This window comes from Sturnira hondurensis, unplaced genomic scaffold (assembly GCF_014824575.4).
Source record: "Sturnira hondurensis isolate 20B ecotype Veracruz unplaced genomic scaffold, ASM1482457v3 Scaffold0004257, whole genome shotgun sequence".
NCBI classification, from domain to species: domain Eukaryota; kingdom Metazoa; phylum Chordata; class Mammalia; order Chiroptera; family Phyllostomidae; genus Sturnira; species Sturnira hondurensis.
The window spans coordinates 5009614-5030111 of NW_028076888.1; the positions used below are offsets into that span (position 1 = coordinate 5009614).

Consider the following 20498-nt stretch of genomic DNA (forward strand, 5'->3'; position numbering starts at 1 on the left):
TTTACTAGGCTAAATGAGTTATATTAAGGGTGTACCACCCCTGACCTTGGAGAGAGGATATACCCACGGAGCTTCTCAAATCCATCTCCTGAGCTGCTTAATAGTGCCTCTCTCTTAACAAGAGTGCTTCCAGGCATTCAGTGGGCCTATGTTTGAGGTTCCTATTAGGTACCTGAAGGAGTGGCTCTGGTGGTAGGTGGCGGGGAGGAGCACAAGACCGGAGGGGTTGGGGGCCCTCGGGGATGAGTGCAGTGGGAGCATATGAAATGTGTGCTGCTTGTCAGTACCAGATGCAGGGAAAAGAAACAAGGATTGAATCTTCACGGTGCTTTATTCGGACGCCTGCCATCTGAGGAGAGGGCAGATTGCGTGCTCTGGAAGACCGTCAAAACATCTCATCTCAAGCTGACCTTTCTATAATAAGGAGAAGAAAACATGGATAAATAGAACAAGAGGTGCAGCCCCAGGCCGATTTTCCTCTACTTCTTTCTCTGTAGACCAACAGTTTGGGTACCATCTCCCTGGGCACAGAGGTGGACTTGCTCCTGGACCTCCTGGAGTCAAATGGTCATGCATCCCAGCTCCCGGAATAACAGCTTTCCCCGTGCATTAATCACTTAAGCCCATCAGCTGAAGCCACCATCTGCAACGCCTGAGTTGCCCTCACATCTGGATGCTTTTTCCAGTGATATGTCTACAAGCAGAAAGAAACGCGATGGTGGCTGGAAGGAGATGTGGGGCAGAGGGCGGTCTGCTGTTCTGTCGTTTCCGCGAGGAGAGAGGCCTGCAGTGAGGGCGCTGTTAGGAGTGAACCATGGCCAGGAAAAGGCTGAATGATGCAGAGCCAAAATCAAGAGGGTGATGGGGACACAAAACAGGGCTTGGGAAGAGCTGCCTTTAAATAGGATAACTGGATCCCCCGGGTCTCACCCTAAATCACAGGGTTGCTGGATGACAAAGTATGAGGTTGAAAAGTGTAAAGTTCCGGGGGGGGGCGGGGGGGGCAAGCAACTCAGGACTGACAGCCCAACTGTCACTCCTCCAAGATCTTCCCACAAGAACACGGCCTTCGCACATGCGTGGTGCGCTCAACGTCGCGTCCGACCGAGGCACTCTCGCGAGAAGAGCGATGCAGGCGGAAAAAATGGCGCCTCCCAGTCCCCGGGAATCCAAGGCCCCATCCGCCACGAATGAAGCCAAGTCGGATGAGGAGATGGTGCTACCGGGATTTCCGGACGCAGACAGCTTCGTGAAGGTGAGTTCCCGGTGTCTGGGGGCTCCGGGAGCCGCTCGCAGGAGGACGGAAGCAGCCCCGGGCCCTCTCCGCAGCCGCCCTCCGGGCCGCGCGCGCACCGAGGCGGAGCCTGGGGCGCCGGGCACAATCTCTCCTTTCACTCTCCGCGGACAGGGTCTCTCGCAGACTCAGAGGGTCGCCCCGCGTCCCAGGACCCTCGTCCTCCCAGGTGAACCCATGCGCCCCCGATTGTGGAGAGCCTTCTCCGCAGGGGCAAGGGCTTCCTCGTCACCCCGATATTCCAGCCCTCGCGACCTCGCGTCTGCCCCGGGCTGAGCTCCCCAGCCAAGTCTCCGGAGGGGCTTGGCAGCCTTGTTTCCCGTGCCTGCCTCTGCATCCTCTCCTCCCGAGCTCCAGCCCCACATCAGCCCCAAACCTGGTTTAACGTCACCTGTTCAAGTTGCCGCCGAGCCTTCCTGCTCTGGGTACCGTGGCACAGTTACCAATGCCTCCTCGAAGGAACGCGGAGAGGATTCATTTAAACCACTTGTGTAACGCTGCTCGAGTAGGAACAAACATAAAACTAGGTTTAAACGACTCATGCGTTGCTCTTACAAAACTATGAAACGAAAATAATTTGTAAGTTAGCACTACCGATTCCCCCAAACTCCGCTTGCATCCTATCTAATTTCTTAGTGGCAGATGCTACTATGAATTCACGGACTTGGCTTTGCGTAGTTCCGCGACCACTAGCCATGGTCCTGACTCGGAGCGCGCATGCTTGCGAACTGCAGTGTGTCCCACCTTGAGTCAAGTTCCTGCTTCCTTTCTGTCTTCCTTCAGGGAATACATGTATTATACAACTCAGCGGTGAAGTCATTTGCTGTTCACATGACCAACCATCTTTTATGTACGACAGCCACTTCAGGCTTTTTTCTCATTACCACACAGTTAAAATAGAGGACAACTTGGCACTCACTGAACCATAAACATAAGTCCAGTCGGGGCAGTAGCAGTTTCCAGTTGGTCATCCAAAGGATCTGGACCAGGAGTGTCCCACCTTTTGGCATCGCTGGGCCACAATGGAAGAAGAAGAGTTGTCTTGGGCCACACATTAAATACACAAACACTATGAAAACCAAAAAGAAATCCCATATTGTTTTAAGTAAATTCACAATTTTGTGTTGGGCCACATTCACAACCATCCTAGGCTGCATGCGACGCATGGGCCACAGGTTGGACGCCTATGATCTAAACTGTGCTCCTACTGTTTTTACATTTTTTTAAAAATCCTCATCCAAGGATATGTTTATTGATTTTAAAGACAGAGTCAGACGGACAGACATTGATTGGTTGCCTCCTTATGCCCCCCCAACCAGCGATCGCTCCCATAGCCTTTTGGAGTCCAGGACGACATTCCAACCCACTGAGCCACCTGGCCAGGGCTTTATGTTGTCTCTAGATGCTTGCCTAAATGAAAACACAAAAATAAATACCTGTAGGAAACTCACGGATCTGAATTTGAGTAGTAATAGTAATGGTAGCCCTTATGTGTCGGGTACTATCTTAAAGGATTTTATTAGTTCATTTAACCCTCTCACTTCTATGGGGTAGGCACCTTTACTACGCGTGTTTTTCAGAGGAGGAAACTAAATCCAAAACAATAAAATAACGTACCCAAGATCACAGTTAATATGTAGCAGAGTCAAGATTCAAGCCCATGCCACTTTGAATATTAGTCATATTGTACATGTATTTACTCTTTCTCCCCCCCACTCTCCCAAGAACGTAAGCTCCAGAACTTGGTTTCATGTTCAACATTGTATCCTCAGGGCCTGGGGTGAAATCCGCACTAAATGACTATGTAGGGTTGGTATCTCCATCATCTAGCACAGTGTGTTATATATGGTAGATGTCGGAAAAAACAGGTGTCCGAAGGAATGGGGATCCATGTTTAAAACATGCTTGTGTTTCTGGTCTTTGCCAGTTCGCTCTAGGCTCAGTAGTGGCAGTCACCAAGGCATCCGGGGGTCTGCCGCAGTGCGGCGACGAGTACGACTTTTACCGCAGTTTTCCTGGCTTCCAGGCATTTTGTGAAACGCAGGGAGACAGGTTGCTTCAGTGGTAAGTACTACATGCTGGGTGGAGGGGGGTTTCATGTTGAAAGTAATGAATATAATGTTCTGAAATTTGGGGGTTTTTTACCATAATTTTGTGCTATAAAGAGCTAGGAAATATAAAAATGAAACAATGTATTTGGTTAGGTAAATGTTACTTGGTAAGTTTTGAGTTTAACTTTTAAAATGTATGACTTTCACACCTATAGACAATGAATCTTTTTGGATTAATATAGGACTTAAAAGCCTAGAATCAAGATTCTCTCATACAACTCATAGAGTGACACGTTTCAGCTTTCTAATAAGTACACAAACAAGGATTTTTGTCTAGCTGTTGCATGACATATTTAGAGAATGTTTTAGAGTTCATGTTAAAACAGTGACTGCAGAGTGTGTTATTTACATAGCATTACGTATATTTTAGAGTTTAAAGGCGGCTTTGAGATAATTTCTTCCACTCCTTCAGTTAGCAGGTGAGTTTTTAGTGAGATTTAGTGAATTGCCCAAAGCAATTGTTTTTATAGTAAGAAAGCAAGTTTGATCATAAAATATTGGGAATGGTCCGAGCCGAGCCTTTCGTGCGTCCCCCCAGACTGTAAACAAATCAGTAGAAGTGCGCAAACGAAGCCTGGCTTTCTCGTCCTTAGCATGAGCAGGGTGATGCAGTACCACGGCTGCCGAAGCAACATCAAGGATCGGAGTAAAGTGACCGAGTTGGAGGACAAGTTTGACTTACTGGTGGATACTAATGATGTTATTCTGGAAAGAGTGGTGAGTCTTGCACTGTACTCGTAAGAAAGCTGACACATGAAGAGCTTCTGTGTTACCAGAATGTGAAAAGAAACCCAGGCACCTTAGGAAATGACAAGGAAGTTCAGCATTTCTTGCCAATAACATTTCTTTCCTCTAGTAGTTGGCTTTTTCCCACCAAAATAACGCACTTGTCTTCAGGTATATCATTTAAAGTATCACTGCCCAGCAGAAGCCTATTTCTTTAAGATTTTTATTTCTATTTAGAGAGAGGGGAAGAGAGGGAGCAAGAGGGTTCCCTAGGGAACCCCGAGACTTGGAGTTTTGTCCAAGTAGATGGTGTAGGAGCAGAGAAAAGACCTCGTGTGATGCACAGCCGTGTTTGCCGCACCCCATCTCGTTTCACAACTTTCTTATTCCTAACCACAAGGTTGTGCAAGAGATACATCAGTCTATTGCATCTCACACGCCCCCAGCTGGGGACCTGACCCAGGCATGTGCCCTGACCGGGTGTCAAACTGGCGACCTCTCTGTTTGCGAGATGACACCCAACCCACTGAGCCACACCAGTCAGAGCAAGGAAGCCTATTTATAGTATGCCTTATTATAAATCTACCTTCCAGATTTGCAAATCCTGTCTGTATTGCAAGAAAAGAGGCCCCTGGATGCAGAGGCCAATGAAAATTTAGTCTTTTTACGGTTACTCAGAGTCTGCTGAACACCCTGACTCACACAAGTGGGAGGATATGTGGATCATTTGCTCTAACTCTCGGTCTGTCCCTAGCTCTACGGGAGAACGTTATTTACACAGAGACTGTTGAAAGCAAACCCAGCCCTGCGAAGGTGCTACAGATACTTTGTCACGCTGTCCTGGTCCATGCAGTCATCTCTTCCATAGCGCGAATGCCCACAGACGTCTCAGTGGGTTCTCGTATTTTATGGGCGCCCAACCTGCCGTGCTCCCCTCAGTCACCCGGGTGCACCTCAGTGTCAGTGGTGCCGCCCCTGACTCCCCACGCCTGCTCCTGCCGCGCAGGGCAGCTCCGTCCACCTTGCTCTCACTGTGGATGCCCACCTTCTGCGTCTGATGCGTGCCGTCCAGGGTCTTACCGATTATTTTGGTGGGCCACGGCACAGCCTTAGATCAGATTTGGGACCTTGGCCAATTCAGAACTGTAAAGAGAGTTGACAAGAGTTGGGAGTGGCTGATTTCTCCCCTCTTTGAGTAGATAATGCTTTAATTACCCGCTCTTATGTGTATGTATTCTCACATATAATTCTCTAAATGTATTTCTTAAATCTTGTAGGTAATTAACTCTGTTAACCCTGAAAAGAAGATTCTAAGCCAGTATCTCTTCCACCCTTAGGGTATTTTGCTGGATGAAGCATCGGGTGTGAATAAGAATCAACAGCCCGTTCTCCCCGCAGGACTGCAGGTCCCCAAAACGATAGTGTCCAGCTGGAACCGCAAGGTGAGAGGGCTTCTCTTCACATTCACTGGAGCATCTAACGTCCGCTTTTGCCCGTTCCGATTTACACTCTGGTCTAATCTGTGGGACGTGGAACTGGCCACCCTCTACTCCTTCTCACAAACAGATGCGCCTTCATTACAGCCTCTGCTCTCCTTTGCACCCCTGGTCTCACACACTCTCTTAATTGGACAGCTCTTGGAATGCTCTTCTCCCGTTGGAAGGCATGATTGGAATTTGTTTTTTAATTCACCAAGTTGCTGTGATATAAAATATTACATTTGTTGATTACAGGCAGGAGAATACAGCAAAAAAACAAAATCTGAAACTTTCCGGCTGCTTCATGCAAAAAACATCATCCGACCTCAGCTCAGGTTCCGAGAGAAGATAGACAATTCCAACACTCCGTTTCGCCCTAAAATCTTCGTCAAGCCCAATGCCCAGAAACCCCTCCCTCAGGGTGAGCACTGCACACTCTGCCTGGCAAAACAAGTAGCAGGGGAAGGTCTCTCTTCCACCTTTTTGCCTTCAAAGGGGAAGAGTAGCCTCCGGGTGAGCGTGTCTGCCTCTCCTGTGATGTTTTCTCATCCCTTGGCCTCCAGCACTCTCCAAAGAAAGGCAGGAGCGCCCGCAGGATCGTCCTGAGGACCTGGACGTGCCCCCTGCTCTGGCGGATTTCATCCATCAGCAGAGAACCCAGCAGGTGGAGCAGGACATGTAAGTGTTCGCCATCTGAGCTTCCTTGGGCCACATTTATGTCTCGTTATCTCCGCACCACAGCTTTCACTCTTTTCCTTTTGTAAAACGTGTGAATGAGCACAGAGAGTCAAGGTGATTTGTCACCTTCTCCCTTTGGTGTGCGCAGAGCAGCGGTCAGCTGGGGTCTCAGCGCCCTTGCCGCCCTCCCCCCACACTGCTCAGACACACACCAGAGTCAGAGGTGCTGGTGCCCCGCAGAACCAGAACTGGGACCCGCGTTTCCTCACACTTGCGCTTCCTCTGTCCCACTCCGCCTTTCTCGTTAGGTGGGGACTCAAACAGTGACCTTGGGCTCACCAATTTATTCAGTAAGAAAAAGGCATTTTTCACTGGCACTATGAGCATTTTGGAAAAACTGCTTAAAACAGACAGAAGGACTTTGCCCTCAGAATAAAGAAGAACGGTGATGACAGGTTTGTTAGTATCGGTCTTTTCCTCGTGTTCAGCCTGGCAGGGCCTTCCTTCAGCCCCGGCTCCGCACCGCGAGGCTGCAGGTTGTACAGAAGGCAAGGTCGTGAGGGGCAGCCCTGCCCTAGGGAACCCCGAGACTCAGGGTTTTGTCCAAGTAGATGGTGTGGGAGCAGGGAAAAGACCTCGTGTGGTGCACAGCCATGTCCGCGGCACCCCGTCTCGTTTCACAGCTTTGTCACTCCTCACCCAGGGGGTCGGTGCTCACCTGTGTGTTTCGTCCGCAGCACCCCTCACACAGTGCCTTGCAAATAAGTGCTTAAACCTTCATGAGTGGAAAGGATTTTTAATTATCCTACTTTAAGGGTGAGCAGGTATCAACTGATTTTTTTTGATGCTCTTGAATTATCATTGGAATAAAGATATAGAGAAATGTCATTGTATATTTCTATATAGAGAAAACATTATCACAATGGTCTTTTCTGATTTGTTTTTACAAGGTGGACAATGCAGTTTTTCCCTGAACCATGGAATTAATCAAAAGGGTTTTTTTTCTTTCATTCGTTCAGATTTGCACATCCCTACCAATATGAACTTGACCACTTCGTCCCACCAGACTCGGCCCTTCAAAGGCCACAGCCCCAGGTTCGTGCCCAACACGGTTTGCGGGTGGTGTCTGCATAGCGCAGGCAGGAAGGATCAAATGACTAGATTATTGGCCTAATGTAAGGCTTTCTCTAAACGTCTTTAAAATAGTAGGTTATAACTTTAGGTTGTTTCTTCAACTCTTAATTCCTTTTGTACTTCAGTGGAGGATGGCTCTTAACGGTCCTCTTTATTTCCACCTGGACTTTGTGCTCCAGTTGTACAGGCCTGTGGCAGAGACGCCCTGCCGTTTCGTGTCCTCCGTCGAGGAACTGGTGGAGCTCAATGAAAAGCTCCTGAATTGTCAGGACTTTGCTGTGGACTTGGAGGTAACTTGTAAATGACTTGTAGCGACATGTGTACACTTTGTGGCGGGTCACCTACTAGAGAAGTGTAAAAGTAATACTAACTTAAATCTGGGTTTCTCATTGTTGTTTTGTTTTGTTGGCAAAAAGGGTAACCCTGACAGTCTGCCTCGAACTGACTTTCCGAGTCAGCGGAGGAGCCCCCAGTAAGCCCGTCTGCCCTGTCTCCCCTCCCCGCGTGTTTCAGCACCACTCCTACCGGAGCTTCCTCGGGCTGACCTGCCTCATGCAGATCTCCACGCGGACGGAAGACTTCATCATCGACACCCTGGAACTTCGGAGTGACATGTACATTCTCAACGAGAGCTTCACGGACCCAGCTATTGTCAAGGTCAGCCAGCCTTTTTCAGCTCTTGCCTGCGAATGCAAGATTTAAGTGCTTTTCATTTCACTATTTCAACACAGACCCAGTAAAATTAAGAGAAATCATTGTAATTCCCTGCACTAGGGTGCCACATGCTAAACTGCTCTTGTTTCTAAACCTCTGTTAGAACAGCTAAGTCTTAGCTCATTACCACCCAGAAAAATGTTAAATCACTTTAATGACTGCTGAGACGAGCCCGTGCCATCAGGATGGCGTGCACTTAACGACTGCCTTGGAAGCCGGCAGAGCCGTTTTCTTGGAATCGTTGGCTGTTAGCAGACTTTAAGAGTGTGCCATTAGGAGTGTGGAAGGCTGGGGCCCAAATTAAAGGAAGCACTTAGAACTCAGCCCATCTTAATCTTCCCCTGGCTTCTAATTGCAGTGTTCTAATAGCCCAGAGGTGGAGTTCGCTTCAGCACGCGCACGGCCTCTCCCATGGTGACAGCAGGACCCTGGCTTTGTTTCAGGTCTTCCACGGTGCCGATTCGGACATAGAATGGCTGCAGAAAGACTTCGGGCTGTATGTAGTGAACATGTTCGATACCCACCAGGCAGCGCGCCTCCTCAACCTGGGCAGGCACTCGCTCGACCACCTGCTGAAGCTCTACTGCGACGTGGAGTCGAACAAGCAGTACCAGCTGGCCGATTGGAGAGTACGGTCAGTTCGCTTTCCACAAGGAAACGGGTGCAGAAGGGGGTGTGGGCGCTCCTCAGCCTCATCCGTGGGGGGCTGTGCTCAGCCTGCAGCACTGTGCAAGTCTCAAGTTGAGCTGTTTCCACTGGTGTGAGTGAAACCAGAAGTTTTAGTGCTACGCCAGTGTGGGACAGTGCAGGGCTCTGTTACACTGCGCTTCATGGACTAGTGGTTGAAAGGGGCGTGCCACGTCAGTGTTCGTCCGTGCCAGTCTCCTTGGAAACGCACACCTCCCGAGCGGGGGTGTGTGTGTGTGTGTGCATGTGTGTGTGTGTCAGAGGACCTCCCGTGGGGGTGAGGAAGCTCTGAGGCGCGTGGCCGACACAGCCTGTAGCAAGTGTTCGTGACGGGGGTGGGGCCTGGCCACACTTGCGGGCTCCGTGCTCAGCTGGATCGTGTCCCCCCTGAGGTTGCAGAGCTCTGTACAGAGACACCACGGAACTCCTCTCCACTTCTGCATGCCAGAATTCCTAAATAGAATCTAAAGTCCAAACAGAAGAGGGAAATTGACAAAATCTGAAAGCCACTCCCTGTTACTTAACCTTTGCCACGTGCCACAGTGTGCTGGGAACCTTAGGGACACTGTCCCCCATAATTCGCACGACAGCCGTGAGGGCCTCTCCGGTTTATAGGTGAGGCAAGTGAGCTCAGGGTCAGAGATTAGGTGGCTTGTCTGAGGTGAGATACCTAAAGCTAAGATTCGAACTCAGATGACAGCACCTGTTTTCTTTTTCAGATGTTATTTACTTACTTTTAGAGAGGGGAAGGTAGAGAGAGAAGGAGAGAAACAGCAATGTGTGGTTGCCTCTCGCACACCTCTAACAGGGGACCTGGCCTGCAACCCAGGCGTGTGCCCTGACTGGGAATCAGACCGGCGACTCTTTGGTTCACAGGCCAGCACTCAGTCCACTGAGCCACACCAGCCTGGGTGACAGAGCCTTTATTATCAACCACATCATTATCCTGCCGCCCTCTCCTCAGCTGTGAGGCCCTGGCTTGTCACGTTAAGATGCCGGGAAAGTCGATAGAACTATCGTGTTGGCCGAGAGGGAGTCTTTCACAGCGAAAGGGGCCAAGCGAGTCTGAGCGCCCCAGCATAGACAGGTTGCACCGCTGCTCCCGGGGGATTAGTGGAAGTTCCTTTCTTGCGACTCTAGACCTCTGCCAGAGGAGATGCTCAGCTATGCCCGAGATGACACCCACTACTTGCTCTACATCTACGACAAGATGCGGCTGGGGCTGTGGGAGCGGGGCAACGGCCAGCCCACGCAGCTGCAGGTGGTGTGGCAGCGGAGCAGGGACATCTGTCTCAAGGTAAAACTGTCAGCCGCACACACTCGGGCTCGCCCTCCCTTCCAGATGAGGCCCTCCCTCCCAGATGAGGCCCTCCCTCTCTCCTCCACTCTTTACACTGGTGAACAGAGCCAGCTGTTTGAAGGACCCAGGGTGCAATTTTGGTTCGCACTGATCTTGAACGTGAATGTTTTGCTGTAACATTTTGCAGAAATTCATCAAACCTATCTTCACGGATGAGACTTACCTTGAACTCTACAGGAAGCAAAAGAAGCATCTCAACACACAGCAGCTGACAGCCTTCAAGCTGCTGTTTGCCTGGAGGGATAAAACGGCTCGGAGGGAAGACGAAAGTTACGGGTAGGGGTTGGAGATTCTCCCACTGTTCCTCTTAGACTGAGCAGGGCTGGTAACAAGGAAGTGACGCACCTCTCCGTGTTCCCCTGGGTTACTGCGGTTAGTGGCACCTGCTGGCTGCGCGTGATGCCATTCGCCCTTTGTGTGCTTTGTTCCAGGTATGTGCTGCCGAACCACATGATGCTGAAGATCGCCGAAGAGCTGCCCAAGTGAGTCTGAGAGCTGAGTGACGCGTTCCACCTCTCAGCAGAGAAACTTTGCCTTTAGAAACCAAGCCTTGCCTACCTCAATGCTGACTCAGAGGAGATTAGCGCTCCAAGGAAGCTGCGAGTCCCAGGGATTTACTGTCTGCCCTCGGGCGGCCATTTAGAATGTGCAGCTTCCGTGCAGGAGCCCATCAGGGGTTGTGCCTTATGCTGAGTCCAGTGTGAGCCTCTGAGCCCGTGGCATCAGCATCCACTTTCAAGAGGCTCTCTCATCTGCACTTTCTTCCAGATTAAGGCATCTTGTGATTTTAGGTGTTTTAGGATGTTAATTGAAGTACAGAATCTACATTTGTGATCTTGTGCTCAGAACTGCACATCAGCAGAGCTATGGCACTTCTCGCCCCAGTAGCCACAGGCGGGCTGTGAGAGGAGCCTGCTCCTGGTGCAGCTGAGTGCGTGTGGCAGTGGCCGGCCCAGGCTGCTGTGGCATGACCATGGTACCTTTACCTCCCCCTTTGCTGTGGCACTCTGGTCCTACCCGGTCACCGTCCTTGTCCGGGAGCCTTTTGAGTCTGTCTGAGTGACTATATGCATGTTCTTGTCTTCAGGGAACCTCAGGGCATCATAGCCTGCTGCAACCCTGTGCCCCCTCTTGTACGGCAGCAGATCAACGAAATGCATCTTTTAATCCAGCAGGCTCGAGACACGCCCCTGCTCAAGGTGAGAAGCCGTTCTGTAAAGGTTTCAGCAGGCCTGTTCTGTTAGCCTCTCCCCCATGTAGTCTCCTACACACACCATCTGGTCTCCATTCTGAAAGTCCCAAGGAAATAGTAGGGATTAGGAAACCCAGTGGCTGTGTCTCCATGATAGTCACAACTGGAGCTTATCCTTCTTAGGGCCTTATTTTTGATCATCCAGCATCGAGTAATGTCTAGTGTCCGAGCTGGTTACCTGTTCTGAGGAAGTTAACTGGTGGAATAGAAGGGAGTGGGAATCTCAGGGCAGGGAGCTCGTTTCGGAAGCCTGGAGGTGGTCCAGCTGTGAGTGGCAGTGCCCTGGCGAGTGTGGCGGTCTCCGAGATGGAAAGGGAAGGACGGGCGCAAGAGGCACCGTCAGAAGAAAAGCTCGATGGTGAAAATGGCTTCCGTTTCTCTTTGGACTCTACGCTGAGTGCTTTAGAGGTGTCCTCTGAATGGCACGTGGAGTTGGAGATAACGGAACTGGAGTCGCAGACCGCTCACTCCAAATATAAAGCCCAGGTAACTGGGAAGCTGTGAGAACTTTGGGTCGAAATGGGGGATTCAGGAAAAAGCTACTTTTGTGAAGGAGATCCTAAAGTTTAGACAAATGTAGATGAAAGCAGGAAATCCAACCAAAAAGACAGCTCCCCAGTCTCTGAGTGAGTGTGCGCTGCACAGGGACCGGTGCGTGTGCATGTGTGTGCATGTGTGTGCATGTCTGCATGGGTGCACGTGCTCTGCCGTGTCGGCATTACGGGCTCTGGTGGATTTGCATGTTTGGCTGTGTTGTGTTGGCACAGTTTTAACGTGTCACCGCAGTGGCATCATCACTAGGTTAAGTCATGTTTGTAATTTTTGGAAGATTCTTGACTCGGGAAGACTTAAAATTGGCGCCCTTGAGGAGAGCAAGAAGAGGCTCTGGGGAAAAACACAGTTAGGCTTCCTGTTAAAATCTCACAGCTCCGCTGTTTGTTCGAGTGAAGAGAGAAACCCTGGTCACTAGGGGAGGCGCTCTCAGGCCCTTTGCAGCCCTACATTGTGCCTGGTCGTGATAAGGGTCTTCCATTCTACAAGCGATACCGAACACTCAGTAATTTCAGCGCCAGGCACTGGGAGGGATGAAGGGATGAAAGAATGAAAGAAAGTCTCGGTCTCTTAAAACGCTGTCTAGTGAGAGCACTCAGTCTACGCCAAGGAGAAAATGTGCGTGTCATCAAGTCAGGCCACTTGCCTCAACTTGCCCGTGTTTCTCCTCTGCAGTCCGAAGTCGCGGCCGGAGTGAAGAAGAGCGGACCACTGCCCAGCCCTGAGGTAGGGCGCTGTGTCTCTGTCTCTTCCCGGGGAGGGGCCTGGCCAGGCCAGTGCGAACAGACCAGCCCACACGCTTGCAGGTGCTTCACTGCGGCCTGTTGGTTTCTTTTTGATGCAGAGACTGGAGAACGTTCTCTTTGGACCTCACGACTGCTCCCACACCCCTTCAGATGGCTACCGCATCCTCCCGACCAACGGTGATGTCAATCGCGGCCTCTAGGGTCCTGGAGCCGCTGGGGAGCGGTCTGGTGCCACCCCAGTCGGCGCTGACGCGCTGACCAGGCTCGCTTCCGTCCCTGTAGGGCCCGCACCCGTGCAGAAACAGGCAGCCCTCTTCACTGACGGAAGAGGGGAGGACGAGGCCCTGCTGGATTCCAAATGCCTCATCGCTTCCGCTGTCATCACTTTATTCAACGTAAGTAAGCAGTGAGGCAGGGCAGGTCTGCAGAGGTTTGCTGGGTCGTTATGCCTAGAGGGCTGCTTCCGCCTTGGTGACTAAAGCCGAGAGTAAAGCCCAGCCGAAGCAGGGTCGGCATGGGGACAGGTCACAAGGTGCATCACAAGTGCCCCTCTGGACAGGGCGTCCGTGAGAGGTGGGTGAAGGATTCTCTCTGAGCTGGGTGTAGAGAAACCCTAAAGGAAGGCTTGTAATCTTGTATTTAAGATTTCATTTACTTCTTGAAAAGATTTTATTTATTTATTTTTAGAGAGAGAGGAAGGGAAGGAGAAAGAGAAACATGGATGTGTGGTTGCCTCTGGCATGCTCCCTACTGGGGACCTAGCCTGCAACCCAGGCATGTGCCTGACTGGGAATCGAACCGGCGACCCTTTGGTTTGCAGCCTGTGCTCAATCCACTGAGCCACACCAGCCAGAGCAGGGATTGTAATCTTAATACTCACTCATGGGTGGCAGGGTGGGGGGCATGGGCTATAGTGATACGCAGCAGGACCATTCCCTATATACGTATCTCATGTACCTTATACACTGTAAGGCGCTGTGCCTTTCCACCTCTTCTTCCCTCTCAGGCATGCATTTCCTAAACTCTAAGGGACCCCATGAGACTTAAAACCAGGGGCAGTGGGCAGCGGCAGCTCATCTCAGAGAGGCCATCCGAGACTCCCTTCTCTCTGACATCCCAGTGAGCCAAAGCAGCCCTGCGTAGGCTTTCTCCTGTTGCCGCTTCTGTCCTAGGCCCATCCTGTCTCACTGTCCCCAGCTTTTATAAATGTCCTCTAAAAAATGCATCAGATACCCTGCAGGGTGGTGTTACAGGCTGTTCTAGTGCCTTGTACGTGGGAGAGGCTTGCAGATAACAGCCATCACGTTATTATGGTTGTCTTGCTTGCATCTTAATGTCACAAAACGATTACCGGGTAAGAGATCGTTTCCTGTTCCTGCAGGAACCTAATGCCGAAGAAAATAGGAAGGGGCCATTAACAGTTGCACAGAAGAAAGCCCAGAACATAATGGAGTCCTTTGAAAATCCATTTAGGATGGTAAGTAACAGTGCGCTAGGCCTGACAGAGTGTTTGCCCAGAAGGGACACCGAGGGCCCTCAGAGAGCGTGCAGGGCAGCCGGTGCCCCCGGTCCAGGTGGGTAGCGAGGCCCTCTGAGACGACACCTGCAGGAACGTCTCACGGGCGCCAGCTCACTGGGGCGGGGCAGGCGCCGCGAGTGGGGCCTCCTGGGCCGAAGCCACCCAGAAACTCGCTCTGGGGACCCCAGACCCCGGGTCCAGATTCCATTTTTTACCGCATTTAACGTGACTGTTTCCGTTTCTCCAGTTTCTGCCTTCACTAGAACACCGTGCCCACATTTCCCAGGCTGCCAAGTTCGATCCGTCATCCAAAATCTATGAAGTAAGTGGCTTTGTCAGACCTTCTAAGACAGACTTTCTAAGAAAGGGGGACTTCGTAATTTTCTGAACCAGTTTCTGTTTTAAACAAGCCCGTCTGTGAGCCCCCTGAAACTGAATGTAAAAACCCTTTCTGTACAAGAATTGTTTCCAGAGAGAGGGGCCAGAGCTTTAGTCCAGTTCTCAGAAGCACTGGGGAGCCTTTAAGAAACAGGTCTTTGGGGGCATTTTTGATTTGTTTTTTGTCTTTTAAAATTGAGGTTTGATTTACATGTCATAAAGTGCACTGATGTTAAATGTACAGCTTGATGCATTTTTGTATATGAGTATTAGTTTAAGGCTCTAACGGCTGACAGCTTAAATTTTAAAACACTCTGTTTTATATTGTTTGGTTTGTTTTTAACAGCATTATGAATAAGAATAAGAAAACACCTTCCCTGGATCCCCATGAGATGCTCCTGGGAGCCAGCGTGTTAATTGTTAAAAGCCTCCTTCCTCCCTGCAGGAAGTCCCTGCCCTGGTCAGACGGGCGGCCTGGCTCCCTCTGGCTCACCAGCCCCGCCCGAGAGTCCGGCCTCAGCCCTGCCGCTGGTGGTTGGCTTGTTGTTTTTAGAAACGGGGAGTCAGGCTCAGGCAGAGGCTTTGCCTTCTCTCCTCTTTCCCCTACTGGGTGTGGCGCGTTCCTCAACCATCCGCCCTTTACTGTGCTTACATCTGCAGCCACCTAGATGTGTTCTGACGCCACAGGGAGATGTGCTGTCCCCGAGAAGCACATCGGGCTTGCACAGGTCCTGCCTCGAATTCCAGCCCCACCACCCCCTAGCCGTGCGTGTCCCTTCGGACACGTGCAGCCCCTCGGAGCGTGGTTTCCAGGGTTACTGAGGGCTGGACGGGATGCTGATGTGAAAGCACCGGCCCAGTGCCTGGGGCAGTGGTGCTTCGTCCTCCTAAATGAGTGTGACAAATAAAGCCAGCATGGGACTTTACTTTTTGTGTCACCAGATTCGGAATTTGTGACTTAGAATGTGTGTAGTTACTAGGCTAGTGTGCTCTACATCACCTCATTAAAAAAATAAAGCATTCCCAGGTGGCTGAGTTTTGGAGTTTTTTTGTTTTGTTTTCATTATAGATCAGCAACCGCTGGAAGCTGGCCAGCCAGGTACAGGTACAAAAAGAATCTAAAGAAACTGCCAAGAAGAAGGCAGCCGAGCAAACAGGTAGCACTCACCTCCCTGTCGAGTCAGCCCGGCACAGCGTGACGGCACCGGTGCAGCCGCGCCCCGAGCGTGCCTTCCCCTGACGGGCAGTGGGCAGTAACCCCCCAAATGTGTGTCCGGGCAGAGGGCAGGAGGTGCCGGGGTGGCAAAGCCAAGGGGGCCAGGAGAGAGGCAGGGGTGGGGAAGGGGAGCAGGAGGATCGTGGCGAGGACTCCGGTGGGCACCTGGGAGGGCTGTGAGCAGAGGCGTGCCGTGACGGGGCCTGCTCTTTAGGATGGCTGCTCTGGCTCCCCATTGAGAGGAGCCTGTAGGGGACATGGCAGTCACCGAGGCGAGGGGGGTGCCAGCTGGGCAGTGTGGCAGTGAGGAGATGGCGGAAGTTGTCAGAACTGGGTGTTCCTGTGGTAGAGCCGGCAGCGTCTGGTGAGGAGTATGGTGTGGGACGCGAGGGAAAGGAAGGAACTGAGTGCGAGGGGATTTTGTCCAGAGCCCTAGAAAGATGGGGTCGCCATCGAGAGGATGAGATGACAGCGGGAGCCTGTGTGATGCCCAAGAGGTTTTGTTTCTGGTCCTTGACCTGCTGTGGCTGGGGTTCCTGCTAAACGTCCTCGAGAGACGGCAGCCAGGCTGGTGGTGGTTTGGGTTTCTGGGAGCGGAGCGAGTCGGGGGACCGTCCGTCGGAGACCACGGAGGGAGGTGGGACCAGCCAAGGAAGCTGAGTGGCCGGGGGCCACCCCCACGGGAAGCACGGTAGCGAGTCTGTCCGCAGCCCTGCCCACAGTTCTCTCTCTTGCAGCTGCCCGGGACCAGGCCGTCGAAGAGTTCCAGGCGATGGCGGAGCAGGCCGTGTCTGTCCGACGGCAGGCTGCTGTATGTGCCAGCTCTTCTGCTTTTCCTTTTGAGAAATGAAGTGCCCCCGGTCGTTGTCAGGCTGTCCCCAAATATCAGGAGGGTTCCCTATGCTCCGAGTTCAGTGCTTTTGTGTCTCCCACTCATTTTGGCTTGCCAGTTAGAGGCTGCCTCGCTGTCCCTCAAAAGAGTTTATATTGTAACTCCTCTGAGATGGTTTCTCCCACTGTGTTTACGTAAATAGACCGTGTCGCCTGCCTAGCAGCAGGCATTGAGGCAGACGGCACTCTCGGCCCTAGTGAACGCTCTCCCTCACCCCAGAGTGCCCTGGAGCGCGGACCCCTGCCTTTCTCAGATGGCCCGGTGTCGGCCTCCACGTGGACGCCAGCCCGCCCCCCTCCCCGTCACTGAACCCGCCTTCACAGCGTGGCCCGTGGGCTTAACCTCTCACACACTTTCGTGCTTCCTTCCCGTGGGTGTGTGCAACCTGCAGCTAGAAAACGCTGCCAAGAAGAGAGAGCGGGCGGCAAGCGACCCAAGGGCCGCAGAGCAGAGACAAGAGAAGAAACGACCCAAAATCTCCAAGAAGCCGAAAGACCCAGATGCACCAGAAAAAGAGTTTACGCCATACGACTACAGCAAGTCGGATTTCAAGGCCTTTGCTGGTGAGGCCAGACCCGGTGCCCTGGGAGGGACGTCTGTCCGCGGTAGGTAGTGTGGACAGAGAGCTCGGCTCAGGCGCAGACTGCGCCCCGGCCGAGCCACGCACTAACCCAGAACTGGTGTCGCAAGCCGGGGAAATGGCAGTGACTGGACGCAAAGCCCCGCCCACCGCCCCGGCCTCCCCCCACTGGCAGTAGCGCGTGTCCACAAACACGTGCTGTCTCTCACACGCACAGCAGCGATCCTGCTCAGTGAGCGAACCTGCCCTGACCCGGCTGGCTCAGCTGGGCTTCCTCCCACAAACTGGGAAAGGGCGCTGGTTTGATCCCCACGGGGCACAGTCCTGGGGTTGGGGACTCAGTCTCCAAGGCAACCTCTCAGTGTTTCTTTCTCACAGCGATGTTCCTCTCCCTCCTTTTTCCTTCTCCCTCTCTCTACAAATAAATAATTTTTTTAAGAAGTTAGAAAAAGCCTGGTTCCCATGAGATGAAGCTCTGGGTGGTTCCTCAGCTGGTGAGAGCCCGTCTGCTTTACCCATGTCTGACGTCTGACTGCCGGCCTCCCCGCCAGCGTGTGCCTTTGAGGAGGGAGAAGGCAGGGCAGTGTGGTCACCTCGGCCACGTTACCAACCGTGGCGGTGCCCGGTGCAGAGACCCGAGTGGATTTCCTTGATGTAAGGGTGGCCAGCACGTTAGCGCCGCCCTCACACCTGAGAGCGGGTCTGTGAGCCTGGTCGTCCGGCTGCCCTGAGCCACTAGGAGCGTGATGTGGGAGTCGTCAGCCATAAGCCCCTCGTCATAAAGGGCAGCAGACTAGCGGCCTGCACTTCCAGGAGGTGCGCACCTATGCCCAGGAACAAGCCCACGGTGTGTTTGACCTCATTTACACGGCCACTCTCTTGTCTTTCAGGAAACAGCAAATCCAAGCCTTCTTCCCAGTTTGATCCAAATCAGCAGGCCCAGTCTGGCAAGGTAAGGGATGCGCCCGGGAGTTCGTGCATGTGCTTGTTGTTGACCTCGTCCGTCCCTGGGAAGACAGCTCCCTGGGAGCCCTTTGCATGTCTTCGCCCTCACCTCATTTCTTCCTGAGCATAGACAATACCCACCAACCATTCCAGCAATTGAAAAAGTTTTAAGAGACTGTAAAGGCTGGTGCGTGGTGTAGAAGGGTGTTTGTCTGTGTCAGCTCCCGTGGGAGTTACCACTGCAGGCCAGGGCACTCCTGGTGCCAGCACAAGCCTGCATTCGCCCCGCGTGGGTGTTGGTGCCAGTTGGTGCCAAACGGGGCGGAAGGTGTGGCGTGCAGAGCGGGAGGCCTGTGTGGGCCCCTCCGGTGCCTTCAGGAGCTCATCCCATCGGCCTGGCCTTCGGAAACCCCCGGAAGGGCCCAGTTGCAAGGAAACCCAGCATGTCAGCGGTGCCAGGATCTTATCTTCTGTGCTTCTTTTCAGAAATGTCTTGCAGCCAAGAAACTTAAACAGTTGATGGGAAACAAAAGCATGTCCTTTCCAAGTGGAAAGTCAGACAGGTATGTGGTAGGGGCTCACGCGCCTCAACTGGGAAGGTGCCCCTCTTCCTCTGACCTGGGGAGAAAGACATGGGCAGAGCGGACGCCGCTGCGTCCGGGGGCCCACAGCCCAGTGTTTTAACCCCCCTCTGCCTACTGCCAGTCTCCCCGGGCCACCTCAGAGCAAATCAGATTGCAGCTCACCTAGATAAGCCTGTGTCAGAGCACTGGGGGAAAAGTCAGTATGCAGATAGCGTGGGTTATCTCTGCTGAATATTTTATTGGAAAGTATGAAATCCCACTCCTTAGAGCAGACCCCGAGGCTAGAGGGCCCAGCCCCAGGGTGTGGCATGATGAGGATGGGACCTGCCTGATCTCAGGCAGCTCAGCCAGCCCTTGCTGGGCCTCAGAGCACCTCCCTGGCCCACACACTCTGGGGTGGGCAGTGGGGGGTGCGGGGGATGCACTGCTGCCCTGCTCGGTTCTCCAGGACCCCAAACCAACCGTCCTCCCATAATCTTGCGTCATCAGGGTCTGCATCAGTTTATAAACCAGCTGAGAAAAAACATCAGCCAAAGTGGAAGAAGTAACTCTGGTTTTCATACTCTCTCTTCAGGGGTTTCAGGCACAACTGGCCAAAGAGATAGTGTTGGAAGAGACCCTTGGGACCCCCCAGTGGGCTGGAAGCACCAAATGATGGTGTTGGTTTTGTACAGACTCATTTTTAAACCATTAAAAATAATTCTTACTAGAAGAAAGCTGGTTCCTGACTCTTCTCTTGCTGCCACCACAGTGCTGTTCAGATCGCCGCCCTGTGACGTCTGTGGGCGAGTGTGCCCTCTGCCCTCGGAGGGACCAGAAGCCCTCGAGGCGGAATGCAGGGGAATTTCCTGTGACTCGGGAAGGGGCAGCATCCACAGGGCAGGGAGCGTGATGCTCAACCGACTCTGTATCGGGGGGGTCCCAGGGGCCATTTTCCTCCCTTCACACGTGTCCCAACGAGGTGGCAGAAGCCACGTAGTCCGAATGCCATTGGGAGGAGAGGCTGGTGCAGCTGTTAGAACCACTGCTGCTCCCAGAGGGCCTGGGCCCTCCCTGTCCTTTCTCTTCAACTCTGCTTTTTCCCAGTTATAAAATTGTGATATGTTCATTGTACGTATGTATAATGTGTACGCATATACTTCTTAACACTTTGGATGTGCACGAGAAGCATCAATCGGTTGCCTCTCACATGCCCCCAGCCGGTGACCTGGCCCCCAACCCAGGCATGTGCCCTGACTGGGAATCGAACCAGTGATTTTTCAGTTCACAAACCGGCACTCAATCCACTGAGCCACACCAGCCCGGGCTGTTAGTATATATGAGGTCTGTCCAGAAAGTATCCGGCTACATGATATGAAAAAGCTCTTAACTGAAGAAAATAAAGAATCAAGAAAGATTGTACACAGAATGACACCCGAGTCCCCTCCAAAGTAGGCACCTTGAGGCATCATCGGCTGCCCCGTCGTATTTTCCTGAATCTCACCAATGGTCTGAAATCTCTTCCCTTTCAAAGCTGATTTTAGTTTTGGGAAAAGCCAGAAGTCTCAAGGTATCGAACGTGGGCTGTAGGGGGGCTGAGTCACCTGGGCGACTTGATGTTTCGCCAAAAAAACTACACGAGCCAGAGTGCCTGAGCGGGCCCATTGTGATGA

At 52.3% G+C, this 20498-nt stretch overlaps 1 protein-coding gene across 2 annotated transcripts; it reads left to right on the forward strand.

Annotated features, from left to right (window-relative positions):
- Nucleotides 1–1113: 1113 nt before the first annotated feature.
- Nucleotides 1114–19554, forward strand: EXOSC10 (exosome component 10). Of its 2 annotated transcripts, XM_037045238.1 has the most exons (25): nucleotides 1114–1255; nucleotides 3222–3358; nucleotides 3999–4122; nucleotides 5469–5573; nucleotides 5865–6030; nucleotides 6173–6287; nucleotides 7307–7382; nucleotides 7601–7711; nucleotides 7935–8078; nucleotides 8579–8769; nucleotides 9963–10119; nucleotides 10310–10458; nucleotides 10614–10664; nucleotides 11270–11381; nucleotides 12662–12712; nucleotides 12831–12909; nucleotides 13015–13127; nucleotides 14114–14209; nucleotides 14499–14573; nucleotides 15699–15786; nucleotides 16583–16656; nucleotides 17129–17300; nucleotides 18208–18269; nucleotides 18749–18825; nucleotides 19421–19554. In XM_037045238.1, exons 1-25 carry the CDS (start codon nucleotides 1130–1132, stop codon nucleotides 19449–19451), a joined length of 2682 nt encoding a protein of 893 aa, XP_036901133.1. In that variant the 5' UTR covers nucleotides 1114–1129; the 3' UTR covers nucleotides 19452–19554. The 2 variants fall into 2 exon arrangements, with proteins under 2 accessions (XP_036901133.1, XP_036901135.1); XM_037045240.1 differs by lacking the exons at nucleotides 15699–15786; nucleotides 16583–16656; nucleotides 17129–17300; ... (1 more) ...; nucleotides 18749–18825; nucleotides 19421–19554 and adding an exon at nucleotides 14976–15659.
- The last annotated feature ends 944 nt before the right edge of the window (nucleotides 19555–20498 follow it).